The sequence below is a fragment of the Petromyzon marinus genome, chromosome 2 (assembly GCF_048934315.1).
Source record: "Petromyzon marinus isolate PM22_M1 ecotype Great Lakes invasive population chromosome 2, UKy_Petmar_22M1.pri1.0, whole genome shotgun sequence".
Classification (NCBI taxonomy): Eukaryota; Metazoa; Chordata; class Hyperoartia; order Petromyzontiformes; family Petromyzontidae; genus Petromyzon; species Petromyzon marinus.
In genome coordinates this window covers 14,816,919-14,835,172 of record NC_133668.1, presented here as the reverse complement: position 1 = coordinate 14,835,172, position 18,254 = coordinate 14,816,919, and the positions used below count along the sequence as shown (strand labels likewise).

Here is an 18,254-nt window from a genome sequence, read left to right as displayed (position 1 = left end):
TGTGTCTCTCTTTGCTTGTGTCTCTGTGCGTCTCTCTCTGTGTGTCTCTGTGTGTCTCTCTCTGTGTTTCTCTGTGTTGTCTCTCTGCTTGTGTGTCTCTCTCTGCTTGTGTCTCTGTGTCTCTCTCTGCTTGTGTCTCTGTGTGTCTCTTTCTGTGTGTCTCTGTGTGTCTCTCTCTGTGTGTCTCTGTGTTGTCTCTCTCTCTGCTTGTGTGTCTGTCTGTGTGTCCCCGTGTCTGTGTTTTGTCTCTCTCTGAAATGTAGCTATCTTTGGAAGAATGTACTCAACCAGGTAAGGTGCTGACTGTTGTGTTAGCCGACTCTCTGTGTTGGATTGCATTGTGTTTCTAAGTTCACTAGGTTTGTTTTCTACCTGATGGCGATTGCTTGTGTTGCAATCGAAACGTCGTATTCTATTATTTAATGTATTTTATTTCTACGTGATTTTACCGAAAGAACCAAAGAGTAATTCCTGCAGTCACGAAAGCTTCAAACCAAGTTTGTATTCTATTTAGTTTTACTCATGCCACAACAGAGATTAATCCTGAGGTAATACGAACCCCTGCAAATGGAAAACAAATACATTGTAATAACATTTCACAATTATACTCTCATTAAACCAAAATCACCACAAATTACGTGAGCAGCATATTAACAGCAACGAAAAACCAACAATAATGCTCATAATTCAGAATTATCATCACCGACCACATATTCTTACCAATGATGTGCTGGCGAAAACTTATTTCCCATCAATTAGTGGCATAGAAGCCACTACACCCCCCCACATTTAGTGGAAACTAGCTTTCTGCTCACAACATCACCCTTACCTTTTCGATTTGCCGTGATTAGAAGCAATGGATAAACAACGGAGTTGATTTGTCTTTATCATCATTAGACGCTGGAGCTCAGTGTTGCCACCGTCCATCCCACGGCTTGCACAAGGACCCCTCCTTGCTCCACCTCAGCGTGGGCACGTTCTCTCCTTTGGCTACCACTCCGTCAACAGTCTCGTCGATCGGCTATCCCCCCCACCCACTTGTGTCCAGCCCAAGCCCATTTTAATTTACTGCCAACATAGCGACTTTCGTTTGCGGTTGTTGGCCGATCCATGCATGGCTTTTGTTGTTGTTGTTGCTGCTGCTGCTATTTTGTCTCATCCGACTTATTGCCCTTGTCGAGCAGCCTCAAACTTACCGCATCCGAGCGCGGTAAGTTTGAGTTTGTCACATGCGAGCAAAGCCCTGTCTGTCGTGTGCGATGGTGGCGGGGGGGGGTGGTTTGTTTGAGGGAGCTGATCCACCCCAGCCCCCCTAGCCCCCTCACCATTTCTTGTTGAAGGCTCAATTCACCGTCGGACTTCTTAAGAGTCACGTAAAAGGAAGAAAACTAAAAAGCGTCCAGTTAAACGATTGGCGAGCCAGCCTTTTCTAACACAAGGAGCGAGTGCTTGAGCAGCGTGGCACGACAGACACGAGCAGATCATACCGTTTGATTCGTTCTGTTTAGCGCTCAACATTTGTTCACAGTTCGTTTAACACTGAACGCGTTAAATGTTGACCTAAAACTTTCGTGACCGCGGGAATTCATATTCTTTGGTTCTTTCGGTAAAGTCACGTGGATAGAAAATAAAAATAAAAAAAATTAAGACAGCTTGTGTTGCGATCGTAAACGTCGTGGGTTGTTTTTTGCTCTAATTTCTAATTTATTTCAGATTTTTTTTCGTATAAATTTCCTACCTACGTGACTTTACCGAAAGTTGACTGCGTTGTTGCGTTGTGCCCTCCTCCACCCACCCCCCCCTCTAACCGAGTGCACACTGCGGGGCCTACCGCTGTAGAGTCGTGCCGCGTGGGCCCCACAGGAAAGCACCCCGGCGGGGTCGCGACCCCGCGACTCACCTTGTGACGTGGTGGTGCTCGACGCGGCAACTCGCTCGGGGGCCCCGTCCGACGTCGATCTCGCGCGCCCCCCGGAGCTGCCCGCTGGTCGCTCAGCACGCCCGGGTGTCTCCATGGTTACCGGCATCACTCGGGCACCCCTGGGGCAGGGGGGGGGGGCAATGGAAGCCACCTTGTCGGGCACGGAGCGGTTCCGAGACATCATCGCCCAGCATGACTTTAAACTTTCGTGACTGCAGGGATTCATGTTCTTTGGTTCTTTCGGTAAAGTCACTTAGGTAGAAAAATAATAATTAAAAATAAAGTGTGAAAAAAAACTCCGAACATAATAATAAAGTCCACATTATCGATTGCCAGTACACTCACTCCGATTAAGAACCAGGCTACAGTCTACATTAGTGGGGGGTTTTTTCACTTTATTTTCTATTATAATTTTTTTTATCTGCGCGACTTTACCGATAGAACCAAAGCACATCACCCAGCATCTCGCTTACTCGTCCTCCATTACTGATCTTCTCAAAGACTCGCCTCTTTGTCGCTCACCTTCTCCACTACCAAACCTCCTCCACCGTTCAACTCATATGGCTCACTTACCTGCTCCGAAACTCAGGACTGTAACCTCCTCCAAAAGTTACTCGCCTCCCCGTGAACTCACCTCCTCTGCTGACAGTCAACTCATAAAGAAACTCGCTCACCTCCCCAATAGCTTACTAACCTCCTCCTCTATCATTCACGAGCACTGTGTTTTTTTTTACTTTTTACATGATCTTCAGCGATCACCACCAAATTGTCCAAAAATTAGAACCACCGTTGAATTTTTATTTTGAATCTAAAACTCATCGTAAAAAAATGACTTCCATAACAAAAATGACAGAGCGCAAAAAAACACGCGTGCCATTTTATGAACATTATAATTGTTCCTTTTTAATTTATTACACTAAAACACTCTGCACTGTTGTTTTTGTTGTCCCGTGAGACAACGACTGGACAGCACTTTCCACGAACCCGTCCTGGGCCTCCCCTAGGTCGACTCAGCATCAAATGAGTACCTGGTGCGATGTGTAAACATCGCCACTGGACAGACAAAGGCGGCCGGGCGTGGTTGCTGGCCACCCACCCGCTCGTGTGCCGTGCCGGCCTTCATAGGTGCTCGCTAACAGCACTTGCCCCTACAGTCTGTTAAGGCTACACGTGGGATCTTTGTCTTTGGCGTTGGAGCTTATTGCGTGTGTGCGGCAGGAGGCCCGAATTCACTCACAATGCCATCCACGTCCCTGCACCTCCCTCCCTCCTATCCTCCCCCAACCCTTCCCACTCTGTTTGCGCCCAAGTTGGGCCATTACGTCCCGTGCATTGTCCCGCCAGGGTGAGTAAACATGTGCATCGCGCCAGTAATCCTCCTGCGTGCATTATTACAGGCCAAATAAACTACGGACCTTTCTGCGAGGCTGCAAAAACCCTCACCTAAAGTCTTAAATTAGCTGTGCTTTTGGCTTGTTTACAAAAGACACTGAATCTGCTCGGGGGCTTAAAATGCATCAAACTGCCCACGGAATTGTGTCATCGTGAGAGGTAAAACACAGTTTGACTATTGGTTAAAATGGAACTGAACTCTTTAGGAAGACCCAGTGTTTTGCCCAATCGAATGGGAAAAAAACTCCATTATCATCTATAAAATAAGCAGTAGCCAATATTTTAGGCAATTGCCCTATTTTTAGAGCAGAGAGAGCAGAACAACATTTGACGTTTGAACTAATCCTGCCTTGCTCCCCCACATTATTTTTTACCAACCTTTATTGGCCATTGTGGTGACGTTGGGTTAAATACACCTCTATGACTAATATGGCATGGGGGAGGGCATTCAAGCAGCAGTGGTATGACACAGGGGATGCATTATGTATTTATTTACATCATAGTTTATGATAATGAGAGACTGGTAGCTTTCATCAGAATGTTTAATAAGTAGTCGGTCATGTAAGGCACTTGTTTTACAGTGAGAGTGGAGCTCACGGCGAGCACATTCACACCACGTGTTGCCACATCACCCAAACGGACCTCTCCACAATCATTCCCACTCTGTAAAAAGATCAACAGAATTGCATTGCAAAGAAATACATCCCCTCCACCCACCTCCTGATTAAAAACAGAATCCCCACACACCACCACCATCACCTGATAAATAATGCCACATCACCATATCTGGGAACAGATATAAATACGTGTAAATCGCAACCATACTACATATGTGCCTTTTAAGTGCAACATTAAGAGCAACGACTGGACCGAGTGGTCGACGCGCACGGCTGGGGAATGCGAAGCCGCCGGTAATATAATTGTCCGTAGTTTTGCAAACTCACTGCAGATGCCCCCCACACGCGACGCGAGCGAGGGCCGACGGCGGCACCGCCGGCCGGGAAAGGGAAGAGCTGAGGCAGCCGCCCAGAGGGGCCCCGGATCGCCGTGTCAGAGGTCGCACCCGCCGAGGTCACGGACCCACGGGAGCTGGGCTCGGGGGCAAAGCTGTGATTTTCGCCTTTCATCGTGCAAAAGGGGCCAGCGTTCATCGCAAGGAGGAATATTGGTACTACACGGGGGCCCGATTTCAATGGTCCCTTGAGCGGTAACGAATTGAGGATCTTCCACAAAGTGAGGTTTATTACCAAGGCTTCGTGCGCCTACAAAAAGTCCCCTGTCGGGAGGCAACTCGGAGTGGCCATAGAAGAAAGATGAAACGTTTAGAACATTTTCTGATTGTCTTCATGCTTCTGTATATCTCTCAGCTCAAATGTGCATCCGTCTGCCACCCAGGCACGCTCCTTGTCATAATCAAAGGAGCGTGCCGCTGTTAGGCGAGCTTGTTGCATTTTAACCGTTATTTAAATGAACCACATCTAATTTGTAATGCTGCGAGAACTTAACGGCTGTAAATATGTCCTTGAAGACACTTTCTCTACATAATTCATGCTGTCGGTCCTGCCCACGCTAATTGCCTTGAAAGCAGCTTGAAGTTTTGGGAGTTCACATCAAGAAAAGCAAACTGTTTTGATGATATCGGTGAGACCGGGCCGCTGGAGATTCCATTGGCAGGACACTAGTAATAAAGATATCCCAATTGTTTATACTCTAGAAGTATTATGACTTCAAAATAATCATATCAGAAAGCCGACCCAATGCTTTTTTTCTTTTCATCCAAGGGTTTGGCCGTGTGACCAAACCATTAGTCAAGTGCACACTTACCGCCCTTAACAAACGTACAAGCATTGGCGTAATTCCTGCATTGCAGCAGTGTACACGCACATTTCCTGTCCATAAATCTGTTATTAAGTTGTACGGCATTAATCATGCAAACATTGCCCGCTGAAAAACCAGACGCGTCTGCTCCAGCTGATTCGAAGTCTCCCAAATGAATCTCCCACAGGCCGAACTTTGCGAGGAGTCTAAAGCGCCGTGAGGCCTGAAACAAGGTCTGAGAGGAGTGGGTGCCGCTGGAAGCTACAACATCGGACACCTCGACGAGGAGCTGTTTGGCGAAGCATGGCCCCTCCAAAATGGATACTTCGCCCAGATCGACCCAAGGATCTCCTGATCACAAACCTTCAGTTGCTATCACAGCTTCGGTCCCAACGCGTTGCATCACCGTCGTCATCATCATCACCGTCGTCATCAATGTATTTTACGACGTGCAATTTGCATAACGTCTCTTAAGCAGACATTGCACCTCATCCAGATTAAGATCTTTGCGCAGGTAAACTCACGGAAAGTGCTGCCCTGTAAAGACTTGAATTGTACATTCATGAAGCTGTACAGGAAACGTGTTTACATCCAGTGAAATAGGCGTTACAGCTACAAACTGCGATGCTATTTTACTTCTGTTGCAATTTTACGGGACCAAAAACTATTACCACTTTATGATTGTCGTGTGCCAACTCAGTTTGAACGAGATTAGGTTATGTTATTCCACAGTTATCGATGTCCGAATTATCTGACGCAAGATATTTTTGCCGTGCGTATGTAGCTGCACGAATGAATTGTCGCGGCGTGAGACCACGGGGGATGGCGACGGCTTGGGGGAGGCATTCATCCAGCAGTTGATAGATCACGGCGAGTGATGATGTTACAGTCATTATTACAAGCCCTCGTGGTTGTGTTGCCCACGTGAACCCACCGAGCTGGCAGTGCTGACTCTCCTCGCTACCTCTACACGGCTCATTCCTCAGAGGCTCTCGTGAATTCATCAGCGACATCGGCACTCGCCAGCATTGCTCACGGAACACTGCCTGGCCTATTCCGCGTAATAAGCCTGTCATGACTCCTGACCCCCCCAAAAATGCCTTTGACCCTATTTTTAGGGATATTTCCACAAAGCATGGCACTGTTTTATGGCATTCATTAGATGTTGTTGTATGGCCTGAAGCCTGCCGATGTTTCAAGGTTCCTTTTTTAAAAAATAAAAAACGAAATCAGCTTTTTCGAGCATAATTCTGTTACGCCTACAACACGTGTCAGCAGCGATGTGTCCATTACGTCTGCGCATCTTGTGGCTATTTTACCGTGAAACTCCCAGAAAGATGTGTTTGTGGGTTGTGTCACGTGTTGTTTGGCACAATGTCCGACGGTGTCACTAAGCTCCAAGAACGTGGACCGAAACATCAGATATCATGTCAAACAACACACAATACAAACCGAAACAACACATCAGAGCGCTAGAATGTGTATATCTAACACCCACACGGCCAGCTTTTCGGACCTGCAATGTGGGCCCTAAGCCCCCATGGGCCATAAAATGGTCAGGTTTTCACAACAGATTACCATGCCCTGATCTTACCCTGGAGGCATAAAAGTCTTCTTGCTAATAGCCAGCCAAGGCCTTGTGAGAGGGAGCCTTTGATTAAAAAAAAGTCGGCGTGCTATGCATGGGACAGAATGATGAGGTGGGCTCCTTTTAAAGTTCACATTTTTGTTTTCACATTGGTTGAATTTTCACATCACGGCCAACTTAAAAACATCGCCACCCTGTGCAGTTCAATTCAGCGGGCATCTACGTGATCGGGTGAGCTTGCACAGACGCGAAAATGGTGTGTTGCCAGTGAAATCTTGGGCACAAACGAATGATTAATAAAAATGCTTCAATGCCGGAAAGATGGACAACCACCGTGGACAAGCGCCATCTCCTGCAGAGCGCCCGGCATGTGGCTCTCACTCAGCACCCTCAGCCTCACCCTCCTTACTGCCCAACCCCCACAACCCGATCTCCCGGCAGTGACTTAACGGAAACATTGGGTGAGGTAACTCTAGGCCTGAATGGAAGCTTAGAGAAAATAATCACAGATTTACACGGCACTTAAGCTCACAATAGCGTTGTGGAGACTGGCATGCGGAGGCCCTTGCAGTGCTTATTTTTTAATATTTTTGGCTTTGCCAGACTCGCTTTCATTAAAACAAATCGTCGGAGAGACATCGACCTGTTTCCAAATGCGGTCAAGCTAATCCGGCCGTCTGCCATCGTGACACCATACATCGCCACATTGTCACACAAACTTTGCAAAAACAACAAGATCGGATTGTAAAGTGACTCCACAATAAGTACGTTGTGATATGTGCATCTACCTTCGTATTGTTAATGCAAGTGGAACGGCTTTCATCTAAAATCAAAGCTTCGCAGAAAACACGTTACGACACCTGAACTACTGGAGATTTGCGAGCGGGTTAAAGAAGATGCCTCATCCTCAGAGCCGGCCATGGGATTTCTGCACTAAGGACTCAGCTGCTGGGATCCAGGGGGAGCTGCCCTCAATTCTGCATTGGGTCAGGTCTGTAGACCCTGCAGGGCACTCCGCACCTGGCACCAAATCCCAAAGCCCCGCCTGTCATCATTACCAAATTGGGGCCTAAAAGTTTGGCTAAAATGTGCCTTTAAGTAAACCACTTGCAGGCCCTTAAAACGTGCAAGCCGCACATTTTCACGCGTGAACACGAGCTGTTGTGCGCACACGGCCACTGTCGTTTGCCCTCGTGTGGACTCCACGGACGCGTCTCCCCACCGTCCAGGCAACACTGTGCAGCACAGAATTCGCTACGGTTAAAGTGGCCCACGCTCGGCGCTGTTTATGCCATTCTTCACTTGATCATCACACCGGCCAGACCCCTCCCTGTGATGAATAGCCATGTTCCGTGGATCCGGGAGTTGAATTATTGTACACTGGCAGGCCCTCAGTCTAGCTGCATGACACCATGCATTCAGGCAACTTGGGAACTCCCCTTTCCTATCTCCTCCGACTGCAGAGCACCCAGCTGCACTCTGCACCACGCGAGCGAGCGGCATTTTACGTGCCTATGGTAATTTCCTTGTCTGCAGGATCCCCGAAAGGGCCTTCGCACCCCCATCCCAACGCTAGCATGCCTCGCACGCACAGAGGAGGAGGAGGCGGCACTGGTGCACTGTGCCGCTGCACGCAGACAAGAAATGCACACCTCCTTTGATGTGCTGGTGCACGCGCAAGCAAATTGTCAGGCGGTCCCCTTTGAAAAAGGGGGGGTGGGAAAAATCCGTTCGAATACGCACGTGCGATCCATGCAATGAAGCGCGTGTCTAGTTGCGCCGCAAAGTTCTGCGACCAAGGGCCGATGAATCGTCGCAACGCAACGCCGATAAAATGGGGGGGTACCAACTCCACATCAGCAGCTAAAGGTAACAAAATAAAATTAACATCAATAACGCCGTTTGGTTCATCCCGGCATGCTGCTGCACTGAGTGTGGAGACGCTCACTGCGAGCGTGCCGCTTGGGATGTTTTGCCAAAGAATGGCTCAAGTTGGAGGGGAAAGAAACCCCGGTGTGAACCTTTAATTTCCTTAAATAAGAATGCCGTACATATTCTTGGTTCTTTCGGTAAAGTCACGTAGAAGGGAAACAATAAAGTAATAAAAATATTTTTTAAAAAAATTATTGGTGTGGTTTTCACACCTGATGATGATTGCTTGTGTTGCAGTCGAAACGTCGTGAGAATTGTATTGTTTTATATTTTTATTATTGTATTGTTTCCCTTCTACGTGACTTTACCGAACGAACCAAGAATATAAATCCCTGCAGTCACGAAAGCTTTAAATCGAAATACTGTACATGTTTCTTAAACATTGCTCAGTGGTCGAAAGAGTGGTTGTTTTGGCGAATCAGACCAACGCCGGTCATGTTTCAGCAAATTTGCTGTGCGCCACATCATGGAAAAGGGGCATCTGCTGTGCCCTGCACACTACTGCAGCGTAGCCATGGAAACAGCACTGGCGGACAGGACATACTTTAAGACATTAACCATGGGAATGTTTGTACTGTACATCAAAACTGTACCCTGTCATATCTCATTATGAAGATACGGTTCATAAAGTGAGCTCAAAACTGGAGGCTTGTTTTACAACGCCACCAAAGTTTTAGTGGTGAAAATAGCCCACCATTGACTTGTAATGGAACAAATATGCAACATGGTAACGTTTCAGGTCTTGCTTTAAAAGGCAGTTTTGAGAAAATGAATGACTATTTTCAGGCTGTGTTTCTACACCACTACCATTGCAGCTGATCGTTTTTTTATATGTTATAGAGCAGTGTCTTTTCCGTTAAACTCAAAGTAGAATAATTTTCACTGACACAAAAAAGCGTTACACATTATTTTTCTGAGGCCCCTGAATACACGGCAGATACACCAGATTTAAAAGTGCGGTGGTCTTCCTTAACCAGCATCCTGCGATCGACATTAACCTCCCGAGAACAAATAAGTCACGACAGAATCACGGAGTTGGTGAGTGGCCCAATGCAGCCTGGTCGTAATCTAATACGTTCCATAAAAGTGGCCCAAAAACACGAATCCTACAGGGTTGAATATCCACTTAGAAGTACCGCTTGAAACAACATGAAGAGTTACAGACCGAAAACTACGGAGCCCAACAAACAGCACGAGCTCCAAAAAGTAATTTTCTTAAATTAAGGAGCGTGCCCTCCACAAACCTACATCATCGCTGCTCAGAAATTACAGTCAACTGACGGTAAACAAGAACACATGGGGTTTACAAACTATAGCGGCAAAAGGAAAATATAAAGAACCACAATTCTCGACGGTGAAACGTTGACCGATTCCCCACTCTTATTTCCAAGTCCCCATTTTAATTCCCTAAGTATCTTTGCAAGAATCTGAGGAATGCAAGCGAGTTCAGTCGGCAACGGCGCGGCGTGCATGAACTTTACGGACGAAAACCAAATCGTTGCCCTTCGCAAGCGATTCGGTATTAAACGCAATTGTGTTCTCGGCAAGTATTAACAAAAGAAAAGCAAAAATAAATACACGCGATAAAAACACAAGCGTAGCAGTTTGATGGCGTGCATCTCTGGCATCCGTGGCTCCACCTTTAATGCGAGACAGCTGTGCCTGCAATAGCAGCCATGTGAGGTCACTTCCTGCACAGCGGTTCACTCTGTGGATCACCAGGCTGGGCCGTGTTGTGGGATATTGAGCAGGGAGGGAGGGAGTGAGTAAAAACCACAGTGTACAGTAGTAGTCTAAGTGAACTCATAACTTTACAGGAATGCCCCTACGTTTGGCCCACCAAATAAATTCAATTCACGGAGATAAAAGTCAGGTCACACATCTCACTGAAAGGACTGGTAGTGACCACCTCAGTAAAACTCTCAGTACAAATGAGAGAACAATAAACACGGTTTTTAAATACCGTAGATCGACAGTCTGCATCTGCATCAGGAAAGTGCTCAAGTTGGGACGGTCTGAGGTTTTCCCAGTTAGATATCTACAACGCTGTGGGGCTCCCCATATTCAGTCAATCGAATCGCATGCTACATGAAGTGTACACAGCTTTGAACCTCCAAGATTGTATTGCCAAAGCCTGAGTTACAGTAAATTAACAAGCAAGGTCTCGCACCAGACAATTGGAAAAAAACAACTCTAGATCCATTTCATGACTGAATTCAGATGGCAATATTATTACCAAAGCTTCACACTCATTCTAATCACACAGCGACAGCAACATCCCAACTTTTTCCTTCCTGCTCCCATACACGAATATTTCGCACAGTTCTTAAATAGTCCCAGCACCCACACTGCCAATTTTCCCGTAATTTACTCAGAAATGACCTCTCACCTCTACATGGCAATGCTAGCTTGAATTACGCCCGTGGGTAACTTGAAGCATTGGGTGGTGAATTCCAGTACGATGTTAGCCGGCACGAGATGGTCTCCCTTGCTCGATGCGCCGAGCCCGGCACGGCACAGAGGTGGTGCTTCACGGCGAACTACTCTCTGGGAGATGGAGCTCCGAGCCCCTCCAAGGGAGAGACGGAGCTCCGAGGCCCTCCAAGGCAGAGACGGAGCTCCGAGCCCCTCCAAGGGAGAGACGGAGCTCCGAGCCCCTCCGAGAAAGAGACGGAGCTCCGAGCCCCTCCGAGGGAGAGACGGAGCTCCGAGCCCCTCAATGGGAGAGACGGAGCTCCGAGGCCCTCCAAGGGAGAAACGGAGCTCCGAGGCCCTCCAAGGGAGAGACGGAGCTCCGAGCCCCTCCGAGGGAGAGACGGAGCTCCGAGGCCCTCCAAGGGAGAGACGGAGCTCCGAGGCCCTCCAAGGGAGAGACAGATCTCCGAGCCCCTCCGAGGGAGAGACGGAGCTCCGAGGCCCTCCGAGGGAGAGACGGAGCTCCGAGGCCCTCCGAGGGAGAGACGGAGCTCCGAGCCCCTCCGAGGGAGAGACGGAGCTCCGAGCTCGAGGGGAGGGGAAAGGCTCACGGTAACAGCATGCGACACGGAGCAAAAATCCTAATGACATTAAGCTGAAATAACAAGTTGCGTTTGCGGAGAAGTGTTTGTATAACTTCATAAAATGTTTACACAGTGTCGGATCAGTCATGCAATCGTCTCGTATCGGCCACGATTGAAGAAGGAACTCGGAATGTTTTTTATCATAACCTATTTTTGTGGTCCACCTATGGCTTTGCTTTTCGCCGTTAATCACTCCATCAACACGCCGGTGGATATGAAAGCACGGCCAGGAGGCAATTACAGAAAGCCTCCCTTTTAAGCCAGTGGATGATGTCGATGCGCTTGTCAGCGGAGATATCGGATGGGCACACGATGTTGAGAGACGGGACTTTTTCAGCCATAAAGGAAATGTCTGTTCCTTGTTAGCCGACGTAGTGCGAGCGAAGCAGACTGAAAAAAGCACGATTTTGGTGAAGTAAATTTTAAATGAACCTATTTTCCACTGAAATCGTGTCGGTCGTGTTGCAGGAAAACGCAAAGCCACGGTGTGTACATGTGATGCTGTGCTAAGTGATGTTACAGAACATCACAAAACAGTCATTGAAGAGATACGGTACACCAATACAAAATCAACACTCACCACTTTAAGAACATAAGTCCAGCACCTGAGTTTAAAACAATGTCGAGTTGCCTATAAGCATGTGGTGTTAAATGTTGGAGAATTTGTGATATAACATTTCACGCATCATACAGCATAATTATATAACATTCCTGCAAAGGATTTGCCTTGTTCAGAACGTCACACGTAATGATTTTGACTGAATTATCCTTCCTTGCACCTCCGATTAGCACGGTTGACTGTGTACAGTGCTAAAAAAGTTCAACATACGAACCTCATCCACTCCATGTTATTATGCGTGTGTGTGTATATATTATTTTACAGCCCTTTGTCAATCCGAATGCTCCACATTGCGTTTCAAATCATGGGGGTTGTTTGGCCAAACTTTATTACGCTGGTCAGTGCCAGTTTGTTAAGGAGAGCCCAGAATTGGTTCAGATATCACTCACCGCTCATGTTGGCCGGCAGCCGTGCATCAAACTCACGTCGCTGGGTTCATGGTGCATGCGCGAATCGGATTGCGAACTCACATGCCATTGTTGTGAATTTAACATTTTGGCGAAGATCAGGGAGCGTTGGAGACGACGATGACGATTGTACAACGTACAAGCATCATTACACGTTGTAGCAGTCATCAGAAAATTCTGCTCGGATTGTGGCGCACCGAAGCCAACACATCGCACTGCGCGGCGCGCGCGTCTCGCGTTATTTATGAGCGGCTCTGTTTGTTTAAGTGACAGAACATCTGCTCCCCTGAGAGCGTTCCCGAACTACGGAAACTGTTTATTTAAGTTCCGATATTTATTTAGACTTTTTTTTCTCTCTCTCTCTCTCTAACCGTAGACACACACGCGTGCAACGCGCACATTACATCGCTATTGAATTACAGCGGTTTGCCCGAATGCAGCGACTGTATCGTGCAGGGTGACGACTCCACGTGTGATTTAATCACAAGGTGAGACGCGGCTTCGTGGCAATTGTAGCGGTGGGATTTGCCCAGCGACGGCTTTGGAAGACTTTGCGCACCGTGTCCACAGCCACTAACCCAGTGTCACCAACAAACACGCACGAACACTGGTGCCGGTGTCTATCCAGACACCTTCCCGTTTCTCCGTCCGGAGGACACAGAGACCACGACGGGAATCTCAGAGCTTGAGACAACAAAGCAATTATCTCAAAATGACTCCTAACGGCCACTCGCACTCCACGCAAAAGTGCCTTTGATGAATGCACTTTACACAAAAACCGGACCATAAACATACCCATAGCGCTAACCGCAGTCCTAACCGTAACTCTTAACCCTAAATCCATGCCTTAAGCTATCCCAGCAACTAACTCTTATAAAAATCTGAATTACCATTAAAACAGTTATTTCGTGGGGTTTCTTCAAGCGCTATTTAAACGTCTCATATTGTACGAGAGTCGCTTGAAACGACGAAAAAAAATATCTCGTATGCACGTTGAACTTCTTTCGCACCGTACGTAGCCAAGCGCGAGGAATCGTAGGTGCGGAGAAGATCCCCGGCAGGAACACGCCAAGTGCGAACGCGCAGTGCGCAGAGCCTAACGTAACCCCTGCCTCACGGCACATCCACCCCGAGAGAGAGGCGAGAGAGAGGCGAGAGAGAGAGGCGAGAGAGAGGTTGGTTGGGGGGGGGGGGTGAGGGATTTCCCGGTGGATGAACACCGAGCGCGTGATCGCCAAACGCGCGCGGTCAACCAACCTCGTCGACTTAAAACATCGCGCGCGCGCAAGAGCGCGAGCTACGCTTTTGTGAACGTCGCGCGTTCTCGACGTCTGCCCACACTCGCGAGACGTCGTTTATTCGCTAGGCCGGTGCCATTGTGCCCGTTTATTGCAGTTCCATTGAGGCAGCGTTCGTCAACATTCGCTCGTCGCTGTACGAGAGAGTCTTTACACGCACACACGCGCGCGCTCGCGCGCTCGCTAGCGCAGCGATACACATCTCAGCAACTTTAAATACACCACCCCCGCCTCCGTCGCCCACCTCCGCAGCTATTAAACCAATGGGCCCGCGATTATTGGAGTAAATTGCCACTAATTCTGTTTACCCATTTCGTTGAAATCGGCCTTCTCTGTTGTAAGCTCTCCGTGAGCATTCGTCAGCAAGGGATGTCGCGTGCGTGCCGGGCAACGCGCCGCGGCTTGGGATGCTTTCAACAAACGGCCAGGGAATTTGCGACAGTGCCGTCCTGGATAGATGTACTGCATGTTGGACTTCTTGGGCACCGTACGTAGCCAACCGTGCTACTCGGGCGTGCGTGGACAGGACGACACAGTTAAACGCGTCTCCGTGCGAGTCGGTGATTGACCTGCAGTTGTGTGGACCAGCGATATCTGCTCCACGTGCCACAAATAATCCACGCCACGTTTCCCTTTGCCCGGCCACGACGATGTCCGCGTCGGTCCCAGGAATAACAATAGCGTGGTATTAATCTCGAGAGTAGCTCGTATCTTACTAAAACTAAATGAACTCTGCTTGTAGTAAATGTTCGGGAATTCCTAAGTTAACTCGTAAGTGTAGCGGTGTTCGCGAATGCACGAGGCACGCAGGTAATTAGGCGGGACACGAACGCTTCCGACTGCAATGATTTTAAACACGTACAACTGCATACAGAGATCCTCCCCAAAAGCCTTAACAGATTCAATCTAAATTTGACAGATTCTTGGGGCAAGTGTTGCGAGCGAGCACCTATGAAGGCCAACACGGCACACGAGGGAGTGCGTGACCAGCAGCACGCCCGGCCGCCTTTGTGCGATCGTTTACACACCGCACCACGCAGTGATTTGAGGCTGAGTCTACCTAGGGGAGGCCCATGACCGTTTTAGATAATCATCACTGGTGTTGGCCGTGAGCGGGATTCGAACTCGGGTCGCCGGGTCCGTAGCGCAGCGCGCTGACCGCTGCGACCAGGAGTCGAGGTTTATCAGAATCCGCCACACCGCCCCAAGCCGCTCTGATGAAACGCGAACACATGGGGGGGGGGGGTGGTGGTGGACCCAGGGAGGACATCACTCTTCTCGCCGTAAGAATGTGAAAGTTCCACCACACGCTCAGCCAATTATGCACACCACGTATACCACCAACGCCAAGCATTTTGTTTGTTTCACCGAACCTAAAGGCGGACTCATTTAGTTTGAATTCCATTCTTGCAGTGGCTTTTTTTGCGTGTGTGCAACGTGTTTATCCAACGCTATCAATTGATTACACGATACGCGTACGTGTTGGGCGAGTTTAATGCGACCGAACTGCACGTGTAGGAGGACGATGGGTTTTCTGAGGTTATCAGTTGGAGCATCTATAAGTAAATGTTCATGTTGCAGCGATAACCGCAGTATACAGTGCGTTATATTTTCACGAATCGCAGCTCAATACCGTCAATAATAATGCCCTTGGTTTATATAAAAAATAAAAAAGCCTCGCTGCCTTAATACTTTAGTTTTTTTTCCTCGAAGGGTTTCGCATTATTTAAAGCACTGTTGTACCAATTACATAAATGAGTGTGATTTGGGAGCAAACCGGAATACCCAAAGAGGACACACACACACACATAAAATGGTCAAACCTCCGTACAGATTGGTTAAATTTTCAATGTTTGTATTTTATGCGCGCATCAGCGTGGCAAGTTAGCTATTACATTTTTTTTTTACTGTGTATTCCTTCATTTGAAGCTTTCGTGACTGCAGGAATCCACATATTTTTTTGTTCTTTCGGTAAAGTCATGCAGGTGGAAAATTAATAGATCACGACGTTTTGATCGCAACACAAGCAACCATCATCAGGTGAGACAAACACAGCAGAATAACTGCTGACGCAGGAGTCTCCTGCGATCGCAACGTGGTGATCCATTAATTTTCTATCTACGTGACTTTACCGAAAGAACCAGAGTATTCCTTGTTAATGTTTCATTCGACTGAGAAAAATCAAATTGCCCATTCGCCAATAAACACTGCAGCATTCGAATGCCAAATATATATTAGACGACTTTTCGGAACACGCCCCTTCTTCGTCGTACCCGGAGAAAGAAAAGCCATTCCAGAAAAAAAGTCGTCTATCATCTACGTTTTCCTTATAAGGCCACAGTGTTTTTGACGAATCTGCCGAGTTGGTGTTGTGCATTGTGTTCGTGCACCACTGCCAACGCAGCAGCAGCAGCATCACCAAATATATTGTGCAAAATTGGAATGAAAAGTTCCGTCTAATACAAACACCACGACTAAACACCACTTACATCTCACTATACCACTGCGGTGTGGACAGGTGCGACATGTCGGGGATTTCCGTGAAGCCGCCGCTACATCTGAAGTACCCCGAATACTGAGAGATGTGATTTCCCCCCCCCCCCCCCAGCGCGTGATGCGCACAGCAGAAGTCTAAGCGCTTGCACTCCAAGTCGAACTCTCAAAACCGCACTGCGCGGACCTCAGTTGGTAATGATGAAAGGCAGCCACCACTCTGCTCTGCGTCAAAACCAACTCACGTCGCACTTGCATGAAAACCGCAAGGTACAGCAGGCGTAATTGTCTGGGAACGGACGAATTTTCATCGACAATTGTGATTAGCCTCGTGTCTTTTTTTTCCTGACCATTTCAAACGACGTAGTTTGATTCAGAACTTCGATTCGAGCTCTCAAACAATGAAAACATGGTCCGTGCCACGCGTTAGTTTTTTGTTGCGTGTGTGTGGACGTGTGTGTGTGTGTGCGGGGCTGTGTTCGTGTCCCGGGAAATCGTGGAGCCATCATCATCGCTATCATCATACGCGCCAAGCTGGCGTGGTGAGGTGCACGGTCTCCACAGAAGGCCACCTTTACCACGCCAGCCTTCGCGAGTGACCCGCGGGCGACACGGTCACTGCGCGGCGCGCAAAGTTTCCCAGGAGCGCGCGGGACTTCAGTGTGGCGAGTCACTGACTCCGCGCGGGAATCGCTCGACTCGCGAGAAGAAGAAGAAGAAAACACCGCAGAGGAGAAAACGCGCGACTCGATGAGTCTGGCTGCTGTCTCCTGCACTCTCTGCTGGGAAAGCCCCATTGTGGGGACGCAGAGCGAAGGACTTTTTTTTTTAAACGCCGAGTGACCCCGGCGGATTTGCGCCGGCTTTGTTGTCGGCAAAACCAACAAGGCGCTTTAAAAACAGCGGCCCGGTGCGCGCGCCCGTGCGTGCATGTGCGTGCATGTGCGTGTATGTGATTGTGCGCGTGTGGCCGTGCGGGTAAACAGCGCGCATGAGCGACCACACACCCCGGGGAGGAGCGAGCCGGGACCCCGTACCTGGCGCCGGGGAGAGGAGGCCGCGGCGGCGGGAGGCTCCGAGAAGCACAGGGACCCTCGAGCGGCGATCCAAGCCGCCGAGAAGGAACGCAGAAGATGAGGATGATGCAGGGAGGGCTGCCGTGAAGGGGGGCGGGGGGGGGAGGCTGCTGCCTGATCGGGCTTGGCTGGGCGGGTGCACGAGGAGGAGGAGGAGGGAGGGAGGCGGGGAACGGCCGCTCCTTCAGCAACTCGGTGCAGGCAGTGCAGCTGTGCTCTTCGCGCCGCGCTACTCCATGGCGGAGCGCGGGTAGCTCACGTGGGTGCAGCGGAGAGGGGACTCCTATTAACTCGCGCCGCTTGTAAACTTCTCACTTCTCAAACTTGACAGCGCCCCCCCGCCCCTCGGCTCGTCGCGCAGCTCGTTGGCCGCTCCTCTCACTCCCTCCCCCCGCACTCTCCTCCACCTCTTCCTCCCACCACCACCACCACCCCCCGAACACCCCTTCCTCCCTCCCCGCTGCCAGCTCGCGTATCCGTCCGGCTCATGCCTTGCGGATCACGGCTAGACGTGAACACCCCTAGCAACTCCGCTCCACCCCAACCGACCCCGACGCGTCTTCATGCCCCCCACCCACCCACCTCCACACTCGTTGTAGAACCTTGTCCACCCCCCCCCCCTGGTTTATTGCGCCCCCTCTTTGTAGAACT

The 18,254-nt window shown here is 49.2% G+C and overlaps 1 protein-coding gene across 2 annotated transcripts in view; it reads right to left on the bottom strand.

Moving 5' to 3' along the window:
* Nucleotides 1–17,951, bottom strand: part of LOC116946583 (zinc finger protein GLI4-like) — an 81,898-nt gene extending 63,947 nt beyond the window's left edge. For both annotated transcript variants that reach the window (XM_032961640.2, XM_032961648.2), the window contains exons 1-2: nt 17,565–17,951; nt 1,901–2,040 (exon numbers count right to left, since the gene is read on the bottom strand). In XM_032961640.2, the coding sequence (XP_032817531.2) occupies nt 1,901–2,027 (127 nt within the window). In that variant the 5' untranslated portion in view covers nt 2,028–2,040; nt 17,565–17,951. The remainder of the gene's footprint in view (nt 1–1,900; nt 2,041–17,564) is intronic.
* Nucleotides 17,952–18,254: the final 303 nt, after the last annotated feature.